Genomic DNA, 22,963 nt, shown 5'->3' with positions numbered 1-22,963 from the left:
AAAGAAAGAAAGAAAGAAAGAAAGAAAGAAAGAAAGAAAGAAAGAAAGAAAGAAAGAAAGAAATTATTTTTTAAAAAAGTCAAGAATTTAAGTTTACAAAATAAAATAATGAAGTGTTTATAATATACTTGAAACTAAACCAATGTTTCACAGATGATTAATTTCTTTTTTTTTTTTTTTCACCCAGTGGCACTCAGAGGTTACTCCTGGCTCTGTGCTCAGAAGTCACTCCTGGTTGGCTTGGGGGACCACATGGGAATGTCAGATTTGAACTGTGGTCCATCCTGTTTTGGCTGCATGCAAGGCAAACACCCTATCACTGGGCTATCACTCCGGCCCCGATTAATTTCTATGAAGATAATGAAACCCTTTTTTCTTCCATGTTTCAAATTGTCCCTCTGTTGTTCTCTGTGCCTCCAATGTTCAAGTAGAAAAACAAGACCAATAACCAATTTGAGAAAATTCAAATCACTGTGTTAAATGATTAGTATATTTATTACAGTAATATCATTTAATACAACTGTTTTCCTTTTTGTCTGTCACAATTGTTTTCCTATTTGCCTGCCATAAGCTATAAGCTATGTTATTTGAGGTTTCATCAGTTAGGACACTGTTAAATTGCTTCTTCCATGACATTATCACTATCATGGTTCTCTGAATCCTAAAGTACTATTTAACCCTAAAAGAATAAAGCTTATTTGGAAGGTTTTTTAACATGTTATACAACAATTTACGATAATACAATTTTCTAAGAACAGGAACACAATAAAATACAATAGACAATACTTTATTAAAAGCATTGCTTTTACGTTTGGTGCCAGGAATTGAAAATCCAGGGCCTCATACATGCAAGGTGGTAAGTATTCTACCACTGAGTCACATCCCTAGCCTCTATTAAAAAGGTATTTTAGAACTGGAGCATAGCACAGCAGATAGGGCATTTGCCTTATACATGGACAACAGGGTACAATCCCCAGGCAAGATCTTCAACATCCTATATGGTCCCCCAAGCCTGCCAGGAGTGATTTCTGAATGCAGAGTTAGGAGTAACCCCTGGAGCGCCACCCCAGAATGGCCAAAAAACAAACAAAAATTTTTAAATAATAAAAATATTTTTAATTGAGCTCAATATCTAACCATGTCAATTCCCCAAATTTTAACCAAGTTGAAAAGTAAAATAGTCTAGCACTCTTTTTTGTTAAGATATCAATAGTGAAAAGAAAAGATATTAATAGTGAAACAACATGGAAAAATTTTTTTAATTATATGACTGTATCCAAAATATAACTTTATTAAAAGTCAAAATTATCCATATGTACACTGGCACAATATACATAATATTTGTATCACTTAAAAATTTTATGATTGCTAGGGCCCGGAGAGATAGCACAGAGGCGTTTGCCTTGCAAGCAGCCGATCCAGGACCAAAGGTGGTTGGTTCGAATCCTGGTGTCCCATATGGTCCCCCGTGCCTGCCAGGAGCTATTTCTAAGCAGACAGCCAGGAGTAACCCCTGAGCATCGCCGGGTGTGGCCCAAAAACAAAACAAAAAAAAAAATAAATTTATGATTGCTAGGGTCAGAGAACATTATAGTGGGTAGGGCACTTGCCTTGCATGAGGCCTTGGTTAGTCTGGGCATCCCATATGGTCCTCTGAGTCCTTCCAGGAGTGATCCCCAAGCACAGAGTCAGGAGTAAATACTGAGCACCACTAAATGTGGCCCCCATACCAAAAATATATATAATTTTAACTTAAAAAATAAACATTTTGGGGTAAAGTGGTGGCACAACAGTAGGGCATTTGCCTTGCACACAGCTGACCTAGGACAGACAATCACCCAGTGTCCCATATGATCCCTCAAGCTAGGAGTGATTTCTGAGCACAGAGCCAGGAGTAACCCCTGAGTGTCACATGGTATGGCCCAAAAAGAAAAAAAATTGAATAGGCACACTAAAATGGGGAAATTTTATGTATAGAAAGAAGGTCTTATCAAATAGGGATAAGAACCCATAATGCAGGGGTGCTTTCCACCCTGAACATTTAGCATGAGAATTTGACTTAGACCTCAACTGACTGGACATAGACAATCCAACCCTGAATCCCAGATCCCAACCTTAGAACAGGCACAGTTCCCTGCACAGCACAGGGAGTCAAACTCCCCTTGGGGGAGTCCCTAACATCACTATGGCACCAATTTGCTCCAGTGTAGGTACATATGATACCCTAGTGATGAGGAAACAGCAACAATTTGATCTAAGGGCAAGTTGCCCTACCTCACCACCTAACAATGAGATAAAATCCAAAGATGCTTCATCCTAAGATCTGTGCAAAAACCATTATCTCTAATTACAGAAGACTGACTAAGATAACCATGACTGAGCAGAACGTTTCCTGGCACCATAATGAAAAACCTTGGGATTTGACAACTAACATGCCTGGAGCCTGTAGTTGGTTTTAGAACAATATCCTTCAAGGGTAGAGATACCCTGTATCTCTTAAGCTAAGAGAATTTCCTTTCTAATTTTCCCAATGTTTACTGAGCCTATATAAACAAACAAAAAACTTGCCATATCTGCCCCCCCCTTTTTTTCTTTTTTACTTGTTTTAATTTTATTTATAGCTTCTAGACAAGGAACCCTGCCTTTTTTGTTTGTTTTTGGGCCACATCCAGTGATGCTTAGGGGTTACTCCTTGCTATGAACTCAGAAATCACTCCTGGCTTGGGGGACCATATGGGATTCTGGGGATGGAACTGAGGGGATAGAACCGAGGTCCATCCTGGGTCAGCCGCGTGCAAGGCAAACACCCTATGGCTGTGCTAATGCTCTGGCCCCAGAATCATAGAACATGAATCATCTTATTCTGCCTCATATTTCTGTTTTCCTACAAATTGAGAAAAGAAAAAAATGTGGATGGGACCAAAGGGTCAGGAGCATTTAATTGCAATCACAATTAAAAAGTGAAATAATGACTTTTATGTCATTTTAGCAAAAAAGAATTATTATATAAAATCCTGGTACCATAGAGGACTGCAGTACAGTCTCGGCTTCCCCTCAAACTTTGTGTTTGAGGCCATACCCAGCCATGCTCAGGGATCACTCTTAGCAAGGATCTGAAAACCAGACCATAAATGGTACCAGGGATCAAACCTTTATAGTGGAGTGCAAGGCCTTACCTTGCATATTACCTTCTGACCCCAGTATTATGACTCAACTAAAGCAACCAGAAATGTCACAATACAAGTAAACAATTAAATGTAACATATCAGCTGAACTCACTAAGTTTTCTCTAGGTTGCAGTTTTAGAGCTCTTGGAATTTGGGGAATGATTTCCACTTGAGATATTTTTACTACTGAATGCATTTCAATATTTAATTTCTTTCTCAGGTCATCTGGAATCTGAAATTTAAAAATGAAAGGTATATAAATATGGTTAAAGTATGATAAAAATATCTCACATTATAAATATTAATAGATACACATTAATAACATTATGGAAGCAATCACATTTCAGATAGCCAGATGGATATTCTGTAACCATAATATATATTATAGAATATATTGGGGCCGGAGAGATAGCATGGAGGTAAGGCGTTTGCCTTTCATGCAGGAGGTCATCGGTTCGAATCCCGGCGTCCCATATGGTCCCCCGTGCCTGCCAGGAACAATTTCTGAGCCTGGAGCCAGGAATAATCTCTGAGCACTGCCGGGTGTGACCCAAAAAACACACAAAAAAAAAAAAAAAAAAAAAAAAAGAATAAATTATTTCTCCAACAAATATTTCCATTTTCCAATTCATTTCTTATAACCTTTCAGAAGATAGTCTATAATTTTTCCCTCTCAATTCAGCTTTGAATATATGAGAATTCACTGTCAACAGTGCAGTCTGCAAAGAGAAGCCGAGACTCTACACTGCAGCCCTCTCTGGTACCAAGACTTTATCATCAGCAGTTCTTCATCATGTCCTCACCTACCGAGTCCAAGGAAAAACAAGGGTGTTCCCAATGAATGGAAGAACATGTAGAGAAACAGTCATCTCACCAGTTCAGAGTTAGGTATTTTGATTTTAGATATGCTTTGGGATCTCCTCAGCCAAAAGTTTAGAGCTAACAACAACAAAAACCTCAAGGCAATGGGTAGAGCTTTTACATGATGTGGGCCAAAGAGATGGAAGTTGCCTGAATAAAAGTCATAGGTTAAACTAGCAGAGTAAGGAAATCTACAGTGATCCTCTTTCCTTCCCTTTAAACTACCCTGATCACGTTCCTCCCTTTAGCCCTCGGGAAGTGTCACAAATTTAGGTTCCAACAGAGCTGGTAAGTCTTTTCACATGTATTTAAGCATTAATATTTGAAGTCTGATGAGAAGATAGAACACTAGCTGCTTTCCCTCCTCTACTAGTACACACAAGTTGAAGAGCAGAGTTCGCACTTTCTGAGGGAATATTCTGATCTAGCTGCCATCATAAGGGGCAGGAAGGTTATGTCACACTGTGGACCGCCCCCTACATCAGCTATTTCTTCCAATACTTAATAAGTGCTTCCTTTGCTTCCAAAAGCTTGGGAACAAATCTTCTATAGGTATTAAAGATGTATGGCTTTGCAGGACACTCCATGATAAGGCAGTCCACTTGAGTTTGGATCTTTGTTCTAATTAGCTATGCAAGAAATTCAGGTCGGTGTGTACCTGCCTAACCTTATACTAAACTTACATGCCAGAAAAGACATAATCTTTACCCTAAGAATGTTACCATGCACTTGGACATGTAACCCTGTAGACTTTCTTCTGGGAAGGAGCTGCACCTGTCATGCATGGCACTATTGTCAGTAATACTCAAGAAACCACTGGTGTTCTTCAGTATGACAAGCGAGCACCCAGCCCTTTGAATTATCTCTCCAACCCATCCTTTGGCCTCCAGTTTCTTAATTACTGGTTTGATCCTATAAAAAGTATCTACTTTATAATATGGGGAAGATCATGTCACAAAACTATTTTCTACTAAATTATAAAATTTATACTAACCCAGACTTTTCCAAGATGGAGAACCTCTACGTGGTTGGTGTATTTTAGGGCATTCCTCAGTTCTTCGAGTCCATTCCAGATGACCTGTACTACACAGGACACATCAGCTTCTGGACCAGGGTCTGGGCTTATTTGCTTTTGATCTTGCCCTTCTGATAGTTGCTTCTCTTTTTCAGGAAGCAGCACATTTGGCTTTATTCTGCTCTGCTGTTGCTTTGGAGAAAGTAGCTTAACTAGTTTTCCATAAGTCACAGTAAAGCTGGGCTCCATATCAAAGTATTCCTGGTCCCATGGAAAAACATGAATGGCAGAATTTTTGCTAAATGGAGATGTTGTTGAAGCATTACAGATACTAGGGGGCTGAGATTTGCACACTCTGAAAATATTATCTAGTGGAACATTTTTTGAACACTGCATATTTTTGAAAGCATTGATTTCCATTAAACCCCAGGAAGTTTCATAATTCTTTTCAGATCCAAAAGGAAAAATGCTTCCTAGTATAGTCCACAAGCTTGGACTTGATGAAGTAGCTGTGACCTCTGAATTAGACCCAGTCACTCCTGATACTGACTGAAGTTTCTTGAATTGAAATTCTTTTGTCACTCCTTTATGGTCTCTTCCATCTATATTATCTACTTTTGGAAATGTATTCTCTTTGGCTTGGCGGGTCTTTGGCTGAATGAGGAGTTCAGTGTCAGTTTCCAGTCTTCCATACCCAGCAGTTGGTATTAGTGCAACTGTGTAAATAATAACAGTCATGAGTTCACGTTTACCTCTGGGATTCAATGCTATGGTGTAAGGAATGGAGGAAGCCATAAATATGAGCACCTACCAATCTGGATAAATATATAAGTATGCTGATCAACCCAAACAGGAAAAATTGCTTTGGGGAAAACTATTCGAATTTGGTCTAGAAGATGCTGTTCAAGGGATGCAGCATGCAGCTCCTAAAATAGGAATAAAACAAAAATAAATGCATCAATCCATGTCTCAAAAAAGAAAGACCTATTTGTGGGATAGAAATAAATGATGGTATGGTAATAATATTCAGAGACAATAGAGATGAGGCCCAGGAGGACCAGTCACAATGAGTGGAGGAGTGCAATTAGGGCAGAGAAAGGACCACAATGACAATGATAGTTGGTATGATCACTCTGGACAAGAACTGAGTGCTGAAAAGAGGTAAAGTAACATGTATGATACTCCTTCAGTAATACTATCGTAAACCAGTGTCTAAATGGAACAAAAAGAAGAGAGAGAAAAAGAGAGAAAGACATGAAAAGTATCTGCCATAGAGGCAAGCAGGAAAGAAGACAGGAGTGGGGGAGGGAAAACAGGAACACTGGGGGCGGGAAATGTTCACTGGTGAAGGAATGGGTGTTGGACATGGTATGACTGAAACCCAATAATAAACAACTCTATAATGGTGTATCTCATGATGATTCAAATAAATCATTTATTTAAAAAATATTAATAAACAAGAAGTGGAACCAGAACAATAGAACAGTGAGTAGGGTGTTTGTCATGCACAAAGTCAATCACGGTTCAATCCCTGGCATCCATTATGGTCCCCTGAGCCTGCCAGGAGTGAATCCTGAGTGCAGAGCCAGGAGTAACCATTCAGTGCCACTAGGTATGACCCCAAACCAATAAACAAACAAACAAGAATTAAAAAAGAAAGGTTTACAGGCTAAAAAATAATTAATTAAAAAGGAGCATCAATCTATTAGCTTAAACTAACTCAAAATATTGAGGCCTTGCATGCAGAAGACAGTGGTTCGAACCCTGGCATCCCATATGGTCCCCTGAGCCTGCCAGGGGTGATTTCTGAGTGCAGAGCCATGAGTATTTCCTGAGTGCTGCTGGGTGTGACCCAAAACCTATATATATGCATGTACATATGTATGTATGAATGTATGTTTATAATGATGTTCAGAGAAGAAAAATCTAGACACATGGCAGTTTAACTTTAAAAGGGAACTGCTCTCAATCTGTTTTCTTTACCAGGATCTCCCAATCATCCGCTGAGATGGGTTCCACCTCAACTTGCTGACAGGATACCACATGGGAACATGGTCTGAGAAACACCTGAAAATAACAAAAATGAAAAAGAATCTTAAAACTTTATATCCCTTGAAAATAAGTACTTGATATCTGTATTTTTCTTTAACTTTTTTTTCTTAGTTTTTGGGCCACACCCGGTGACACTCAGGGGTTACTCCTGGCTATGCGCTCCTGGCTATGGCTTGAGAGACCATATGGGACGCTGGAGGAATCGAACAGTGGTCCATCCTAAGCTAACGCACAAGGCCTTATGCTCTGTACCACTGCTCCGGCCCCTGTATCTGTACTTTCATTCGCAGATCAAGGACTAATTTTTTTCGTAGTGGTGATGGAGTTTTGTTTTGAGACTACACCTGGCTGTGCTCAGACTTACTCCTGGTTCTTCATTCTTGGCTCTTCCTGGTGGTCTTGGGCACCATAAGTGGTAGCACAGATTGAATCCTGGCCAGTGGCATTCAAGGCAATTACCTTACATGCTATACTATCACTCCAGCCCCAAGTTCTTACAAGTACACTTAGACATTTTAAGAAAAAATGGTTTCATAATTAGTTAAGAATACGAGAGAGTAAAATACATTCTAGCATAGCACAATTAAAATAAATAAAATATAGTGGGGACAGATAATCAAGACTCTTGCTTTGTATGTGGTCAACTCCAGTTTAATCCCCAGTATACCACATATGGTCTGCTAAGCACATCCAGCAGCGACCCTGATTTCAGAGTCATTGAGTGTAACTGACCCTTTTCCCCAATATAACAAAATGGACAGAAACATTAAGTAACAATGCCATCAAATCATGGTCTGATCTAGGATATACTTAATTTGTAAAAATGATGCAGTCATCAGTTTATAACTAACTTCAAGCCATGCTTCTAGAAAAGGAAAAAATACACAGGAATAGAAAACAATCAATTATTTTGAATGACTTAGACATAAAACCTTCTACAGAGAAGAATTGGGGAGAAAATTCAAATGGTAGAGCACGTCCCGGAATACACGATGCTCTGATTGACTCCTGACACCATGGGCCTATCCAGTCACTCTCAAGCCACATGTGACCCCCAACCAGAAAAACAATCCTTTACAGTGAAGAGTAAAGTAGATGAAATGCTCCTCTTATACAGTCAACATGTATCTGTGAATGTAGCCTTATTTTACTTTGTTTTCCATTACAGGCATTTCAGGGGATTAAAGGCACAAGTAGCATTAAATGCACTGGGTAACCAGAGCTTCCTTTTCTGCTTTTGTGGCTAGAGCAGAATTTTACCAAACCTCGATAGTCTATTTCTCTTGAGAAACTCCAGTATAGCCATCCAAAATGGTTTATTAGTGGGTAGAGGAAGGATGGGGGGCAAGATGGAATCCTGGGCCTCATCTCTGCAAGACCTCTGCTTTTACCAGAACATTATATCCACAACCCTTAAAGTGGCAGTTCTGAGGAAGCACAGAGCAGTTTCAAGAAGCTAGTATCTTGGTAAGCCAGTCAACTTTCTGTTCCCATTAAGATTATCTGAGAGACAGTGCCTTAGGGTATTGCTACAACACAAAGATTGTAGAAAATCAGGTGATAGTTCACCTGGAATAAAATGGGTAAACTCAAGAGGACAGTGCAGACATCAAGATAAGGAAGCTGTTTCCCTGGGAAAGTGCCTTGTGCTCAAAGAGAAGAGAATACTAATTCACCATGAAATCCTGCGCAAAATCTCCCCTTGCCCTAGTTTATAAAGCAAAGTATCAGAATTAATCATTTCTTAGGGGCCAGAGAGATAATACAGCAGTAGGGCATTTGCCTTGCATGCGGCTGACCCGGAAGGGACACAGTTCAATTCCCGGCATCCCATATGGTTTGCTAGCCTGCAAGGGGCAATTTCTGAGTGCAGAGCCAAGATTAACCCCTGAGTGCCACTGGGTGTGGCCCAAAAACCAATCAATCAATCAACAAATAAAGATTAAAAAATAATCACTTCTTAGATTACTATTACTAATGTTTTTAAGATTTCAGCAAAAAAAAAAAAATCAATATAGGGGCCGGGTGATGGTGCTAAAGGTAAGGTGCCTGCCTTGCCTGTGCTAGTCTTGGATGGACCCCGGTTCGATCCCCCGGTGTCCCATATGGTCCCCCAGCCAGGAGCAACTTCTGAGCACATAGCCAGGAGTAACCCCTGAGCGTTACCGGGTGTGGCCCAAAAACCAAAAAAAAAAAAAAATCAATATAAGTAAATAATCAAAAAACATTCAAGAGGGGCTGGAGAGAATAAATGCACTTCTTTGTGGAATATTAAAAAATAAGATAGTATGATAATAACATATAGAGACAATAGAGATGAGGGCCATGGGGACTGGCCCATGGTAGGACTCTTGCCACAAATATTAGGGGAATGGCATTAGAGTAGAGAAGAGACTACTATGGAAATGATGGTTGAAATGATCGCTCTGAACAACCGGGTGATAAAAGGAAGTAAACTGATATGCATGATACCTCTTCAGTAACAATGTTGCAAACCAGTGTCTAAAAGAAAAAAAAAAAGGAGGAGAGTGAAAAAAAAAAAGGGAGAGGGAGAGGGAGAAGAGGGGACGGGAGAAGATGGGAGGGGAGGGGAGGAGAGAGGAGATGAGAGGAAGAAAAATGTCTGCTCCAGAAGTAGGCAGGGAGAAGGGTGAGAGGAAAAATGGGGACATTAGTGGTGGGAAATGTGTACTAGTGAAGAGTGTTGTACATTATATGATTAAAACTCAATCATGAACACCTTTTTAACAGTGAATAAAAACACCATGGTTTTTAAATAAAGTAATTAAAATTAAAAAAATTAAAAATTAAAAAAAAAAATTTTTTTTTTTTTGGTTTTTGGGCCACACCTGGCGGTGTCAGGGGTTACTCCTGGCTGTCTGCTCAGAAATTGCTCCTGGCAGGCACAGGGGACCATATGGGACACCGGGATTCGAACCAACCACCTTTGGTCCTGGATCGGCTGCTTGCAAGGCAAACACCGCTGTGCTAACTCTCCGGGCCCTAAAAAAATTTTTTAAACAGAAGGCTTGAGCAATAGTAGTGGGAAGGGCATTTGGCTTGCACGTGATGACTCAGATTTAATCCCCGGATCCCATATGGTCCTGTAAGCACTGCTGGGAGTGATCCCTGAATGCAGAGTCACGAGTTACCCCTGTATATAGCCATATCTGGTCCAGAAACAATAAATAAATTTAAAAAAAAACTCAAGAATATTGGGGTTAAAAGATAATATAGGCTAAGTCTTACATGCTGAGAACTCCCCTTCATTCCTGGATACCACATATAGTCCCTCAAACCTGCCAGATGTGGCCCCTGAGCAAAGAGTCAGAAATAAGCCCTGAGCAGCTTCAGGTATGGTGCCAAAATCAAAACAAACATAAAAATTTACAAAAAAAATGAGTCTGATAAACAAGTTAAAAAGATATAAAACTATAGTGTACACTGGAAAAAGAAAATGGAAAGGTAATGGGAAATGCTATAGCCCTGGCCTATAGACATGATGGCTACTCAGCTGTGGTAAGACAGCTGTGGTGCAGGACTAGCCTCCCACTGAAATAGGGGGTGCAGTCCTGGCAGACACTGCTGAGAAAAAGAGTTGTGCCCTAGATTAGAGCTTAGCAGGATAGCAACAATGAGCTTACTAAAATAAAATTAATGTATAATGAGATGTAACAATGCCGAGTGGATGAAAAACTGTGTGCTTGTGCCCTCTGCAGTTAGAGAGAATTACTGGAATATACTTTACATACCCTAAGCTCCCTTTCCCTTTTGAAGAACTTACAATAATATTATTTGGCTGGTCACTTAGTAACATGTACAGTACAAGACATTTGGTTTTTCAAGATGTTTTCCATGGAAAACTTTCTGTCCTTGCCTCCATGGTTAAAAAATCACTGAAATCACATTTTGCCTTTCCCATCCTGAAAGTATTCACATAGTTACCAGCCACTAAATAATGGATTTAACGCCACAAGAATGTTTAGTCTTTTAGGTCTTTTTATAGCAACATTTAGTTAAGTTTTAATAGATGATTCTGTTGAATAATAGAAAAAGCTAAATGGGGTCACAGTAAAGATATGATTATGGGAAAGAATAATTCCTCTATTTCTGTTTAAAGTAGTGAAACTATGACTGTAGAACAAAGAATTTGTGGAAAATAATGGAATGTTCAGAAATGCCCAGAATATACAGGTGGCAGGTTTTTGTTTTTGTTTTTCAGGTGGCAGTTTTGTACCAGTGTTGATTTACAATGTTTTGGGTTTTTTGGGGTTTAGTACTTTTGTTTTTGTTTTTCTTTTTTTTTTTTTTTTGGTTTTTGGGTCACACCCAGTAGCACTCAGGGGTTACTCCTGGCTCCGCACTCAGAAATCGTTCCTGGAAGGCTGAGGACCATATGGGATGCCTGGATTTGAACCACATCCTTCTACGTGCAAGGCAAATGCACTACCTCCATGCTATCTCTCCGGCCCCGATTCACAATGTTTAACTCTGTGGCTATAACCTATGTAATGCTTAACATACCATAGATTCCTGCTATTGATAATGTTCTGCCTAAATATGGAAGGAAAACTTAGAATAGACAGACTAATTTCCAACAGTTTTTTAGCGTATCTGATCTCTGAGTACCCACCCATCGCCAATTCCTTGCTCCCATCCTCTTACCGAGTAACCCTGAAGCCCCTCTCAGTGCTGCCCAACTTGGCTGGCCTGTGGCAGAAAGAAATTTAGTGCTATCAAGTTTTTAAACGTGCAGTCCTTTAGACCTGACAATTCAATTTTTAATATTTTATACCATATACATACAGATGATCAATGCCTATTGCTTCTAATATGCAGAACAATACTTGGATATATATAGTGATTAAAAAATACATTGTAGAAGACATAAATACAATTTCATTCTTTAAATCCTAGAAATCTAGTGAGATTCTGGCCAACAAAAAACACTCATTCTTGGGCCAGAGATATAATACAGCAGGTAGGGTATTTGTCTTGCATGTGGCCAACTTGACTTCAATCCCCAGATCCCATGTGTTCCCCTGCGATTTCTGAGTGCAGAGCCAAGAATAAACCCCGAGTCACCAGGTGTGGCCCAGAAAAACAAAACAACAAAAAGGTATCACTCATTCTGAACCTAAAATAAGGGAAAGAAAGAAAAAAATTTTTTTTCACTTACAATTCTGAAGTATTTGTGATGAATATTTATTACTTCTGTAGTTTTTAATTATATTTTTAAATGAGTAAAATGGTGAACATGCACAAAAAAGAAAAGGAAAAATGTATGAGCCCTAAACTTTAGGGATCATAACCTAAGCATTATAGATACATAGACAAAATTGGAAAAATAGCCCTCTTTTGTCAGTAAGTTCTTTTTCTAGTTCAACGTGATTTTTTAAACGTGATTTTTTAATCTCAGAAAATTACTCAGAAACAAAATAAAAGTAAAACTAAGTAATTTATAAAGCAGAAAGCTTCACAGAAGCAAAATGAGAAAACTTTAAAAGTAAAGCAATAGGGGCCGGAGAGATAGCATGGAGGTAAGGCGTTTGCCTTTCATGCAGGAGGTCATCGGTTCGTATCCAGTGCCCCATATGGTCCCCCGTGCCCGCCAGGAGCAATTTCTGAGCCTGGAGCCAGGAATAACCCCTGAGCACTGCCGGGTGTGACCCAAAAACCAAAAAAAAAAAAAAAAGTAAAGCAATAAATAAAATATAGTGAGTAAACAGAACAGAAAAATAATAAAATGATTAAAATATCTTAACATACAAAATTAATTAGGAAGCCTAGTAGAACCAGACAGTGATTTTGCAATGGAGAATAGGGCCAGATAGATAGTACAGCTAATAAGATGTTTGTCAACTGGGTACAATTTCCGGGTACGATCTTCAAATTCCATATGGTCTTGCCATAAGTGATTCCTGAATGCAGAGCCAGGAGTAACCACTGAGCATCACCTGAAGGGCCCCCACCAAATAAAAAATAAAAAGAAAGTATGGTCTCCAGTTACAACTGAGAAAGGGTCCCTCCCCAAAGGTTGAGTCCATCTTGAAGAAAACTGACCTTGAAGGAAAGGATTGTGGGTTTACAACAACCAAAATTAATTTCAATGTTCTAGACTGTTAACAGTAGCTTCAAAGGTACTGACTCATCTCCATAAAAAGTCAATAAAATAAACTTTCATTTTACAGAAATTGTTGTTATGTGACATTTAAAAAAAATCACTGGTGTCCCATTTTGTGCTTACCTGTTCCCCATTTGAGAGTCCAAGTTTCTGTCCAACTTGTCTATTAATTTCAGCCACATTTTCGCCTAGTTCACTAAAATGCCTGCCTTCAACCCAGCTCAAGAACACAGGCTGCTGACACCATGTGACTTCTATAGCTTGATGCTATTTAAGAAGAGACAAGAAAGAAAGGTTTCAAAAGGTTCACATTACTTTCTGAATTCACATTAAAAAATTACTGCAATACATATAAACAAAATCTTCTCTTAAAACATTATTCATATTAATCAAAACATCTAATAAGGTATAACATTTTCATCCTCCAGTGTTTCTTGTATTCTTATAATGGTATCATAAGTTCAACCTTTTGAGACTCCAGAGTGTCAATATACAGCCAATAAACTTATCTCACAAACATAAGCAATGAACCTGAAATACACACATATGCATTTAACTAACCTGGAATCATATTTTACAGAAGAAAAAAACTGTAACAAAATATCTCTGCAGTATTCTCTATAATTGTGAAAATGTCTTTTAATATGTAGTCATAGAAAAAATTTAAATAAGCCACAAATTTACTAAACATCAGGATCATGGGAATAAAAAAATGTAGTCTTAAAATTGTGAAACACCAACAAGACTGGAGTATATAATCCTCTATTAGAAAAAAAATTACAAGGGGCTGGAGAGGTGACACTAGAGGTAAGGTGTCTGCCTTGCAAGCGCTAGCCAAGGAAGGACTGCGGTTCGATCCCCCAACATCCCATATGGTCCCCCCAAGCCAGGGGCAATTTCTGAGCCAGGAGTAACCCTGGTGTGGGTGTGGCCCAAAAGACCAAAAAAAAAAAAAATTACAAAGACACAGGAAAAGCATCAGAAGATAAAAGCATAAAACAGAAAGATTGATCGCTGTTTCCAGAAGTGCTTCTCTGTACAACTACAGAAATGTTGTGTTATGTTTCTTAAAACATTTTAGGTGAAGAGTCAGAGATAGATTATTGGACTGGAGTACAAGCTTTGCATTTAGGAGGTGTAGGTTCAACCTGTGAAGACATACTTCAGCTTTAGGGCACATGATTCACAAATAAGGCCTTGAATTCAATACTTGGACACTCCTCTTTTTTTTTCTTTGAACCATATGCTCTCAGGTAGAGAGAAACCTGTCAACAGATGTCTTACTGATATGTTGAAGATCCTTTCCAGGGAGCTTAATCAATAAAATTACCATATTTTTGGCTCTATAAGACACACCTGACCATAAGACACACATAGCTTTTAGATGCTCTCCTCCCCTGCACTCAGGCCTCAGCTCCAGGCAGTATTAGCTCCATAAGACACACTTTGGGGGCTTGTTTTGATAGCTTAGAAGTGGCCAAGCCTATCTCAAGTATTGGGTATCTCTTATCAACACAAAGCTAATGACTTATTGGTATGTGGTCTCTCTAGATTTCAGAGCTTTAGTCCAATAGCTTGCATTCAACATAGACAAGAAGCCTGTCCCAACTTTAGCAATAACAGCTAATCCTAAAAGCAGAGTATGGGTAGGCAAACTGTTAATGTGGTGTTTCTCAACTGAGAGTTATATATCACCCAGACCACTTTTATTACTGTCCAAATATTTTATAAAACCTCTCTATTACTTCTATAACTAAGGAAAACATTTAGTCTAGATGACTTAGGATTGATAGAAAGCAATTTGCTCCATGGGTAAAGATATTTAGGTTTCAGAAAGATACCCAATGAACTCTTATAGAGGTTCAAATTTGGAGGTTTGGGTGGTTGGGTTACACCTTTGGTGCCAGGGATCAATCCAGAATCAGGTGCATGCAAGGCAAGCACCTTAATCTCTGTACTGTCATGTTGGCTCCTGAAGGTTCAAGTTTTAAAACAAAAATCACTGAATTTGCTAATAGTGATGAATGTAACAGTCTCCACATCTTACAATTACTGTAAAGAAGCTTTTTCTTTTTAATTTAAACACCACAGTTACAAGGTTGTTCATACTAGTTTTTTTTCCCCTCACAGATAAAGTTGTTCATGACTGAGTTACAGCCATACAATGTACAACCACCTTCACCAGTGCACATTTCAAAGGAAGCATTTTTATACAGTCAGGTTGTGGGTGTGAAGGCACAGTCTCCACCAGTGTTGACTAATATGAGACAGCTTGACACTGGAGCCAAAAGTTGACAGAAAGAGCATTAGGGGTCATAATGATAGTACAGTGGGTAGAATACTTGTCTGGCATGCAGCTCATCACATAGAGTGATGAGTGCAGTTGCAGAGATGACTACACTGAAAACTATAACAATGTGAATGAATGAGGGAAGTAGAAAGCCTGGCTCGAGTACAGGTGTAGGGGGGTGGAGAGGAGGGAGATCTGGGAAATTGGTGGTGGGAATGTTGCACCGGTGAAGGGGGGTGTTCTTTACATGACTGTAATCATACAACTATAATCATGTTTGTAATCACGGTGTTTAAATAAAGATAAAAAAAAAAAAAAGAATACTTGTCTGGATTGCAACCGCCCTGTGAGCATTGCCAGGGCTCATGCCTGAGGGCAGAGCCAGGAGTAACTCCTAAACACTGCAGAGTGTGACCCATAAAAAAGGTAAAAAGCAAAAAAAAAAAAAAAAAAAAAAAAAAAAAAAAAAAAAAAGAACCGGTAAAAGCCAAACATCAAATCATTATGCAGTGCACTGAAATCAACTTGCTATTGATCTATAACAGTATGCACCAAAAACAACTGCAAGGTTACCTTTTTTGTTTGTTTTAAAAACAAACTACAAGGTTACCTTTTTTGTTTGTTTTAGTTGTGGGGCCAATCTGAAGGTGCTCAGGGGTTTACTCCTAAGGGGATCAGGATACCATAGGGGGTGCCAGGATTGAACCCAGATCAGTCATTTGCAAAGCAAGTGTCAGTCAGTCACATGCAAACCAAGCGCCTTATCGGCTGTACTATCCCACCTGCCTCGACTTCCATTATTCTTTTAGGCTAAGAGCACACTACAGACTCGATCCCTTTTACTGGGTGACAGCAACTGGTTCCCCTGCAGTCGGGAAGCGCGTTAAAGATCTGGGGGTGCAGGAGACGAGGAGAGCGGGCTACAGAGACTGCCCAGACCGGTCCTGCTCTCGGACCCGCGTCGCCTTACTGTTTGGCAACAGCGGTTGGGCAGGCAGCCCGTTCTCCTGGGCGGAGAGGCCGGTGTGCTCAGCGCGTCCCTCAAGGGCCTCGCCCCTTCAGACCCAAGACTGTCAGCCAGGGGGGCTCACGCGGTCCTGGTGGGTTCCCCCTCCAGTCCTAGGCTCGCGCGTTACCTGCAGCAGACGCAGCTGGCTCACGAGGCGACGGGGCAAGTGCAGGAAGCAGTCCCGAGCATTAGTAAAGGTCACGGTCACGGCCGCCCCGCCTTCCCCAGCACCAGCCGGGCGGTCGCTGCCCCACATCTCCCCCGGAGGAAGGAGTAGCCCCCGCCAGGCACCCGGGCCGGGACGAGGGCGCCGAGCCGGAGAACGTCGATAGGCCCCGCCCCTCGACCGACCTAGACCCCGCCCCGGCCCCGCCCCCTCTCCCGCGGGTGCCTCTCGCCCAGCCCATCAGCTGTCGTGGGAGGGACCTGCAGGTCTCCTCCGTGCCGCTAGGGTCGCCCACTCCGCTCTGTGCAAAGGGCTGGCCGAGGCTGTCGATTCTCTAGCCAATCCCGGCACGCCTTGACCCAGGCCGCTCGCTGATTGCGTGAGTGTGGCGGAAGTTGTCACTTGGTCGAGTTCGAGGCCGGCAAGATGGCGCCCATCGGTGGTGAAGCCGGGAGTGTCCGGAGACACCGCAGCGGAAAGGCCGTCTGTGACCCGCGGGCCAAGTATCGCAGGGCGCCGGCCTCGCGCAGTCAAGGTCAAGTGGTTTGGGTCTCGGGAGCTCGGTGGACGTTCTCAACTCTGCTTATCCAGCCGAGGCGAGCGCAAGGCTTGAGAAGGCTGCAGGTGCATCCCCGCCTTTGGAGATGAGCATGAGGGGTCCTGGGACTCAAGCACCAACATTCCCAGGATCCAGAATCAAAGAGCCAGCTACTGTTTCACTGATTGCATCTTCGGCTTCACGAAAGTGCTTCGCGCAGGGTAAGCAATGACTACTTGCTCTTCTTGGTAACTTTCTGCTAAATTAACCTGGAAAACGTGTCGATGGAAAGTAATCTTTCACACGCCTTACCTAGAGGCATAATTTACGAGGGGGAACTATTCTTTATATAGATAAAGGGGCAGTTTTAAAACTTTCTATTTGAACCACTGAACAGACTTTTATTATTTCAAAGTCCATCTGTTTTTTTTTTTCGGTTCACAATTGGGGCCCGAATGCTCTGGAATCACTTCTGACTCGCACTCAGTAATCACCCTGGCGGTGTTTGGAGATCATCTGGAATGTCAGGAATCGAACTAGCCCAGGCTCATGCAAGGGAAGTGCATGACCTGATGCACTTGCTCCCCAGCCCTCAACGCTTTTTTTTACTTTTTTCTTTTCTTTTGTTTGTTTTTTACCTGACCTTATTTCTAAGAACATTCACGTCTCTCAATATTTCTTCAGGTATGTGCAATCAATCTGGAATCCTGATGGAGTGCCTACAGTGGGAACAATGAAGGAATTTATTAAGCAATTTTTTCTGTGCAATCGAACATTATAACACTCTAGATGAATATCCAGCAGAAGACTTTACTGAAATTTACCTTCTTAAATTTATGAATTTGCAAAGTGCAAGGTAACTATGTAAGTAACGCAGAATCTGCTTGCCATCATTCCCATTGTTATCATTTTGACTCAAGATTCCTTCATACTGAATTACCCTATATCTTCTTTCAGTCTTTTTTTTTTTTTGGGGGGGGGTCTATACCCGGCAGTGCTCAGGGGTTACTCCTGGCTCTAAGCTCAGAAATCGACCCTGGCAGGCACAGGGGACCATATGGGATGCCAGGATTCGAACCACCGACCTTCTGCATGAAAGGCAAATGCCTTACCTCTATGCTATCTCTTTGGCCCCCTTCTTTTACTCTTAAATGTTGGTTTTGTTTGTTTGTTTTTTGGTTTTGGGCCACACCAAGTGACGCTCAGGGGTTACTCCTGGCTATGTGCTCAGAAATCTCTCCTGGCTTGGGGACCATATAGGACGCCAGGGGATCAAACCTCTGTCTTTCCTAGGTCAGCCGCATGCAATTGCACCACCTTGTGCCACTTGCACCATTCTCATGCTTAACTTCCTATTATGTGACTGGAAAATTAAAAGTTGGGTCTGGAGTATGTTTTCTAGTTCCACAGCTTACCAATGTGGCCTTGGTCATATTTCATTCATTTAGCCTGTCTTCTTATCACGTAAAACCCATAGGTTAAAGAACATCTTTCTTTTTTGGATGAGGGAGGACTTAGAAACATTTTTTTTTAATTGAATCCCCATAGGTACAGTTAAAAAGTTGTTGACTGTAGGGGCTGGAGCGGTGGAGCAAGTGGTAAGCTGTCTGCCTTGCCCATACTAGCCTAGAACAAACCAAGCCAGGAGCAATTTCTGAGTGCATAGCCAGGGGTAACCCCTGAGCATCACTGGGTGTGGCCCCCCCCCCCAAAAAAAAAGTTGTTGAACATATGGGGCTAGAGCAGTAGCACAGTTATTAGGGCATTTGCCTTGCATGCCCTAACCTAGGATGGACCACGGTTCGATACCCAGTGTCCCATATGATCCCCAACCTAGGAGCAATTTCCTTTTTTTTTATTTTTTTTTTTTTTTTTTTTTTGGTTTTTGGGCCACACCCAGTAACGCTCAGGGGTTACTCCTGGCTATGTGCTCAGAAGTTGCTCCTGGCTTGGGGGACCATATGGGACACCGGGGGATCGAACCGCGGTCCGTCCAAGGTTAGCGCAGGCAAGGCAGGCACCTTACCTTTAGCGCCACCGCCCGGCCCCTATTTTATTTTATTTTTAATATAAATCTTTAAGCACCATGATTATAAGCATGTTTGTAGTTGGGTTTCAGTTATAAACAGAATACCCCTCATCACCAGTGCAACATCAGTGCACTCTTTGTGGTGAAGTACAAATTGTGAGCCGGTCCTTCCAGCCCTTAACTCTATTGTCTCTGGGCCTTATTACAGTAATGTCTTTAATTTTTCTTAAAACCCATAGATGAATGAGACTGTCTATCTTTCTCCCTCTGATTTATTTCGCTTAACATAATAGATTCCATATATAGGAAAATTTCATGACTTCATCTCTCCTGACAACTGCAAAATATTCCATTGTATATATGTACCACAGTTTCTTTAGCCATTCATCTGTTGAAGGGCATCTTGGTTGTTTCCAGAGTCTGGCTATTGTAATAGCGCTGCAATGTATATAGATTTGAGGAAGGGCTTTTCAATTGTATATTTGTGTTCTTAGGGTATATCCCTAGGAATGGAATAGCTGCATCATATGGGAGTTCAATTTCCAGTTTTTTGAGGAATCTCCATATTGTTTTCCATAAAGGCTGGACTAGGTGCCATTCCCACCAGCAGTGAAAAGAATTTCTTTCTCTCCACATCCCTGCCAGCACTGATTGTTATTTTTTTTGTAATGTGTTCCAGTCTCTGTGGTATGAGATGGTACCTCATTGTAGTTTTGATTTGCATCTCCCTGATGATTAGTGACGTGGAGCATTTTTTCATGTGTCTTTTGGCCATTTGTATTTCATCTTTGAGGAAGTGTCTGTTCATTTCTTCTCCCCATTTTTTGATGGGGTTATATGTTTTTTTTCTCACTAAGTTCTATCAGTAATTTGTATATCTTAGATATTAGCCCCTTGTCTGATGGGTATTAGGTGAATAGTTTCTCCCATTCCGTAGGTGGCTTTTGTATCTGAGGCACTATTTCCTTTGAGGTGCAGAAGCTTCTCAGCTTAATATAATCCCATCTGTTTATCTCTGTTTCCACTTGTTTGGAGAGAGCTGTTTCCTCCTTGAAAATGCCTTTAGTCTCAATGTCATATCGTGTTTTACCTATGTGTTGTTCTATATACCTTATTGTTTCAGCCTGATATCAAGGTCTTTAATCCATTTGGATTTGATCTTTGTGTGTGGTGTTAGATGGGAATCAGAGTTCACAGTTTTGCAAGTGGCTAACCAGTTGTGCCAACACCACTTGTTGAAGAGGCTTTCCTTGCTCCATTTTGGATTTCTTGCCCCTTTATCAAAGATTAGTTGATTGTATGTCTGGGGAACATTGTCTGAATACTCAAGTCTATTCCACTGATCTGAGGATCTGTCTTTATTCCAATACCATGCTGTTTTGATAACTATTGCTTTGTAATACAGTTTAAAATTGGGGAAAGTAATGCCTACCATATTCCCTTTCCCAAGGAGTGCTTTAGCTATTCATGGGTGTTTATTGTTCCAAATGAATTTCAGGAGTGTTTGATCCACTTCCTTGAAAAATGTCATGGGTATCTTTAGAAGTATTGCATTAAATCTGTACAATGCCTTGGAGAGTATTGCCATTTTAATATTAATCCTGCCAATCCATGAGCAGAGTATGTGTCTCCATTACCTTGTGTCGTCTCTTGTTTCTTGAAGTAGAGTTTTGTAGTTTTCTTTGTATTGGTCCTTCACCTCTTTAGTTAAATTGACCCCAAGATATTTAAGTTTGTGGGACACTAACATGAATGGAATTGTTTTCTTAATGTCCATTTCTTCTCTATCATTATTAGTGTATAAGAAGGCCATTCATTATTGCGTGTCAATTTTGTAGCCTGCCATTTTGCTATATGATTCTATGGTTTCTAGAAGCTTTTTGGCAGAGTCTTAGGGTTTTCTAAATATAGCATGTCATCTGCAAACAATGAGAGCTTGACTTCTTCCTTACCTACCTGGATGCCCTTGATATCTTTTTCTTGCCTAATCACTATAGCAAGTACATCCAGTACTATGTTGAATAGGAGTGGTGAGAGAGGGCGGCCTTGTCTCGTACCAGATTTTAGGGGAAAGGCTTTTAGTTTATCTCCATTGATAATAATATTTTCCATTGGCTTGTGGTAGATGGCCTTGACTATATTGAGAAAAGTTCCTTTCATTCCCATCTTGCTGAGGGTTTTTTTTTTTTTTTTTTTATCAAGAATGGATGTTGGATGACCTGCTTACAGGACAGGGCTCCCTGCATTGCCCTTTGATTGTGAGGTGAAAGGAGAGGATGCTCCACATCCTGACTTCAATGTAGATATGCAGATTCCAGGATATTTAATACAGAAACATGATACCAACAACAGATACTGTGTGAAAAATAAAAGTGTGTTGGCACTACAGACAATGTATTGGATTGGACGATCTAGCTTGCCTGGAGCCTAGAGTTGGTCTTGTGCCAGGAAACTTCAGGGGTCGGGTCTCTTTGTATTTAGGCCAAGGTTATTTCTTTCCATGTCCCTCATATTTTGGTGGGCCTATGCAAACAACAATTGCCACTCTAACATCACTTTTACTGTTCTCCTTTGACTCTAATCCTTAAAAAGAACCCACTTAAAATTTGAGGTTAACTTAAGCTAATATGCATGTACATGGAAATGTAGAAAAATACTATGCCTGTAATGTTTAAGGAGTTACGTAAGTTTTATGGCTTTAGATTGCCTTGTGTGCTGTTAAGAAATATTATAATGTGTTACAATCTGGGGACTTGAGGGACAAAGTAATTGTACATGGATTCTGTCTTATTTATCTTAATGTTCTTTGGCTAAAATTTCAAAGTTAAGATATCAGCAAGGGGACTTCTGAGAATTATGTTATGGGTGATTGTCCTTCCACTATAACTTTACCTTGTCCTCTTTCTTTGCATCTTTGTTCTCATAATGAAAAATAAAAAATTATAAAAACAAAAAAAAGAATGGGTGTTGGACCTTATGGAATGCTTTTTCTGCATCTATTGATATGATCATGATTTTTTTCTTTTTGTTGATATGGTATATTATGTTGATTGATTTACGAATGTTAAACCATTCTTGCATTCCTGGGATGAAATCTACTTGGTCGTGGTGAATGACCTTCTTGATGGTGCATTGTATTCTATTTGCCAGAATTTTGTTGAGGATCTTTGCATCTGTGTTCATCAGGGATATTGGTCTGTAATTTCTTTTTTGGCAGCATCTCTGTCTAGTTTTGGTATCAAGGTGATGTTAGCTTCATAGAAACTATTTGGAAGTGTTTCTGTTTCTTCAATTTTATGAAAGAGTTTGCTAGTTTTGCAGGGAGCATTCTAGCACCACCTACTCCCTGCCACCCCAGTCATCCCTATTCACAGAGTCAGAGTAAATTCCAAGCATAGCAGACTTTGACTCCCAAAACCCAAAACCTTAACATTTTTTAGTGTCAGTAATTAATTTCAAATGAAGAATAGAAAACCTGTCGATTTTCAGTAAGTCATGAAAATACTGTTATTAATACACTAATTCTATTTATGAAAACTTTCTCGAGAAAATGTCAGAGGCAGGCAGGAGAGAGGGCAGGAGGGAAACTGAAGATACTGGTGATAGGAAATGAATGATGAAGGTTGTTGGACATTGTATGACTGAAATTCTTTTTTTTCTTTTTAGTTTTTGGGTCACACCCAGCAGCACTCAGGGGTTACTCCTGGCTCTA

The 22,963-nt window shown here is 40.4% G+C and overlaps 2 protein-coding genes across 2 annotated transcripts in view; one reads left to right on the top strand and one right to left on the bottom strand.

Moving 5' to 3' along the window:
- PEX1 (peroxisomal biogenesis factor 1) overlaps positions 1-16,827 on the bottom strand; it is a 47,909-nt gene extending 31,082 nt beyond the window's left edge. Inside the window, exons 1-6 of the mRNA XM_049768861.1 lie at positions 16,646-16,827; positions 13,343-13,486; positions 7,027-7,110; positions 5,855-5,969; positions 5,023-5,759; positions 3,280-3,399 (exon numbers count right to left, since the gene is read on the bottom strand). Coding sequence (XP_049624818.1) covers positions 3,280-3,399; positions 5,023-5,759; positions 5,855-5,969; positions 7,027-7,110; positions 13,343-13,486; positions 16,646-16,774 — 1,329 coding nt within the window. The 5' untranslated portion in view covers positions 16,775-16,827. The remainder of the gene's footprint in view (positions 1-3,279; positions 3,400-5,022; positions 5,760-5,854; positions 5,970-7,026; positions 7,111-13,342; positions 13,487-16,645) is intronic.
- A 289-nt stretch (positions 16,828-17,116) lies between these two features.
- Positions 17,117-22,963, top strand: part of KBTBD2 (kelch repeat and BTB domain containing 2) — a 73,355-nt gene continuing 67,508 nt past the window's right edge. The window contains exons 1-2 of the mRNA XM_049768964.1: positions 17,117-17,308; positions 17,907-18,086. The gene's annotated coding sequence lies outside the window, so the exon portion shown is untranslated. The remainder of the gene's footprint in view (positions 17,309-17,906; positions 18,087-22,963) is intronic.

Source organism: Suncus etruscus, chromosome 1 (assembly GCF_024139225.1).
Source record: "Suncus etruscus isolate mSunEtr1 chromosome 1, mSunEtr1.pri.cur, whole genome shotgun sequence".
Taxonomy (NCBI): Eukaryota; Metazoa; Chordata; class Mammalia; order Eulipotyphla; family Soricidae; genus Suncus; species Suncus etruscus.
The sequence above is the reverse complement of the archived record's forward strand: the minus strand, read 5'-3'. Positions and strand labels throughout refer to the sequence as shown.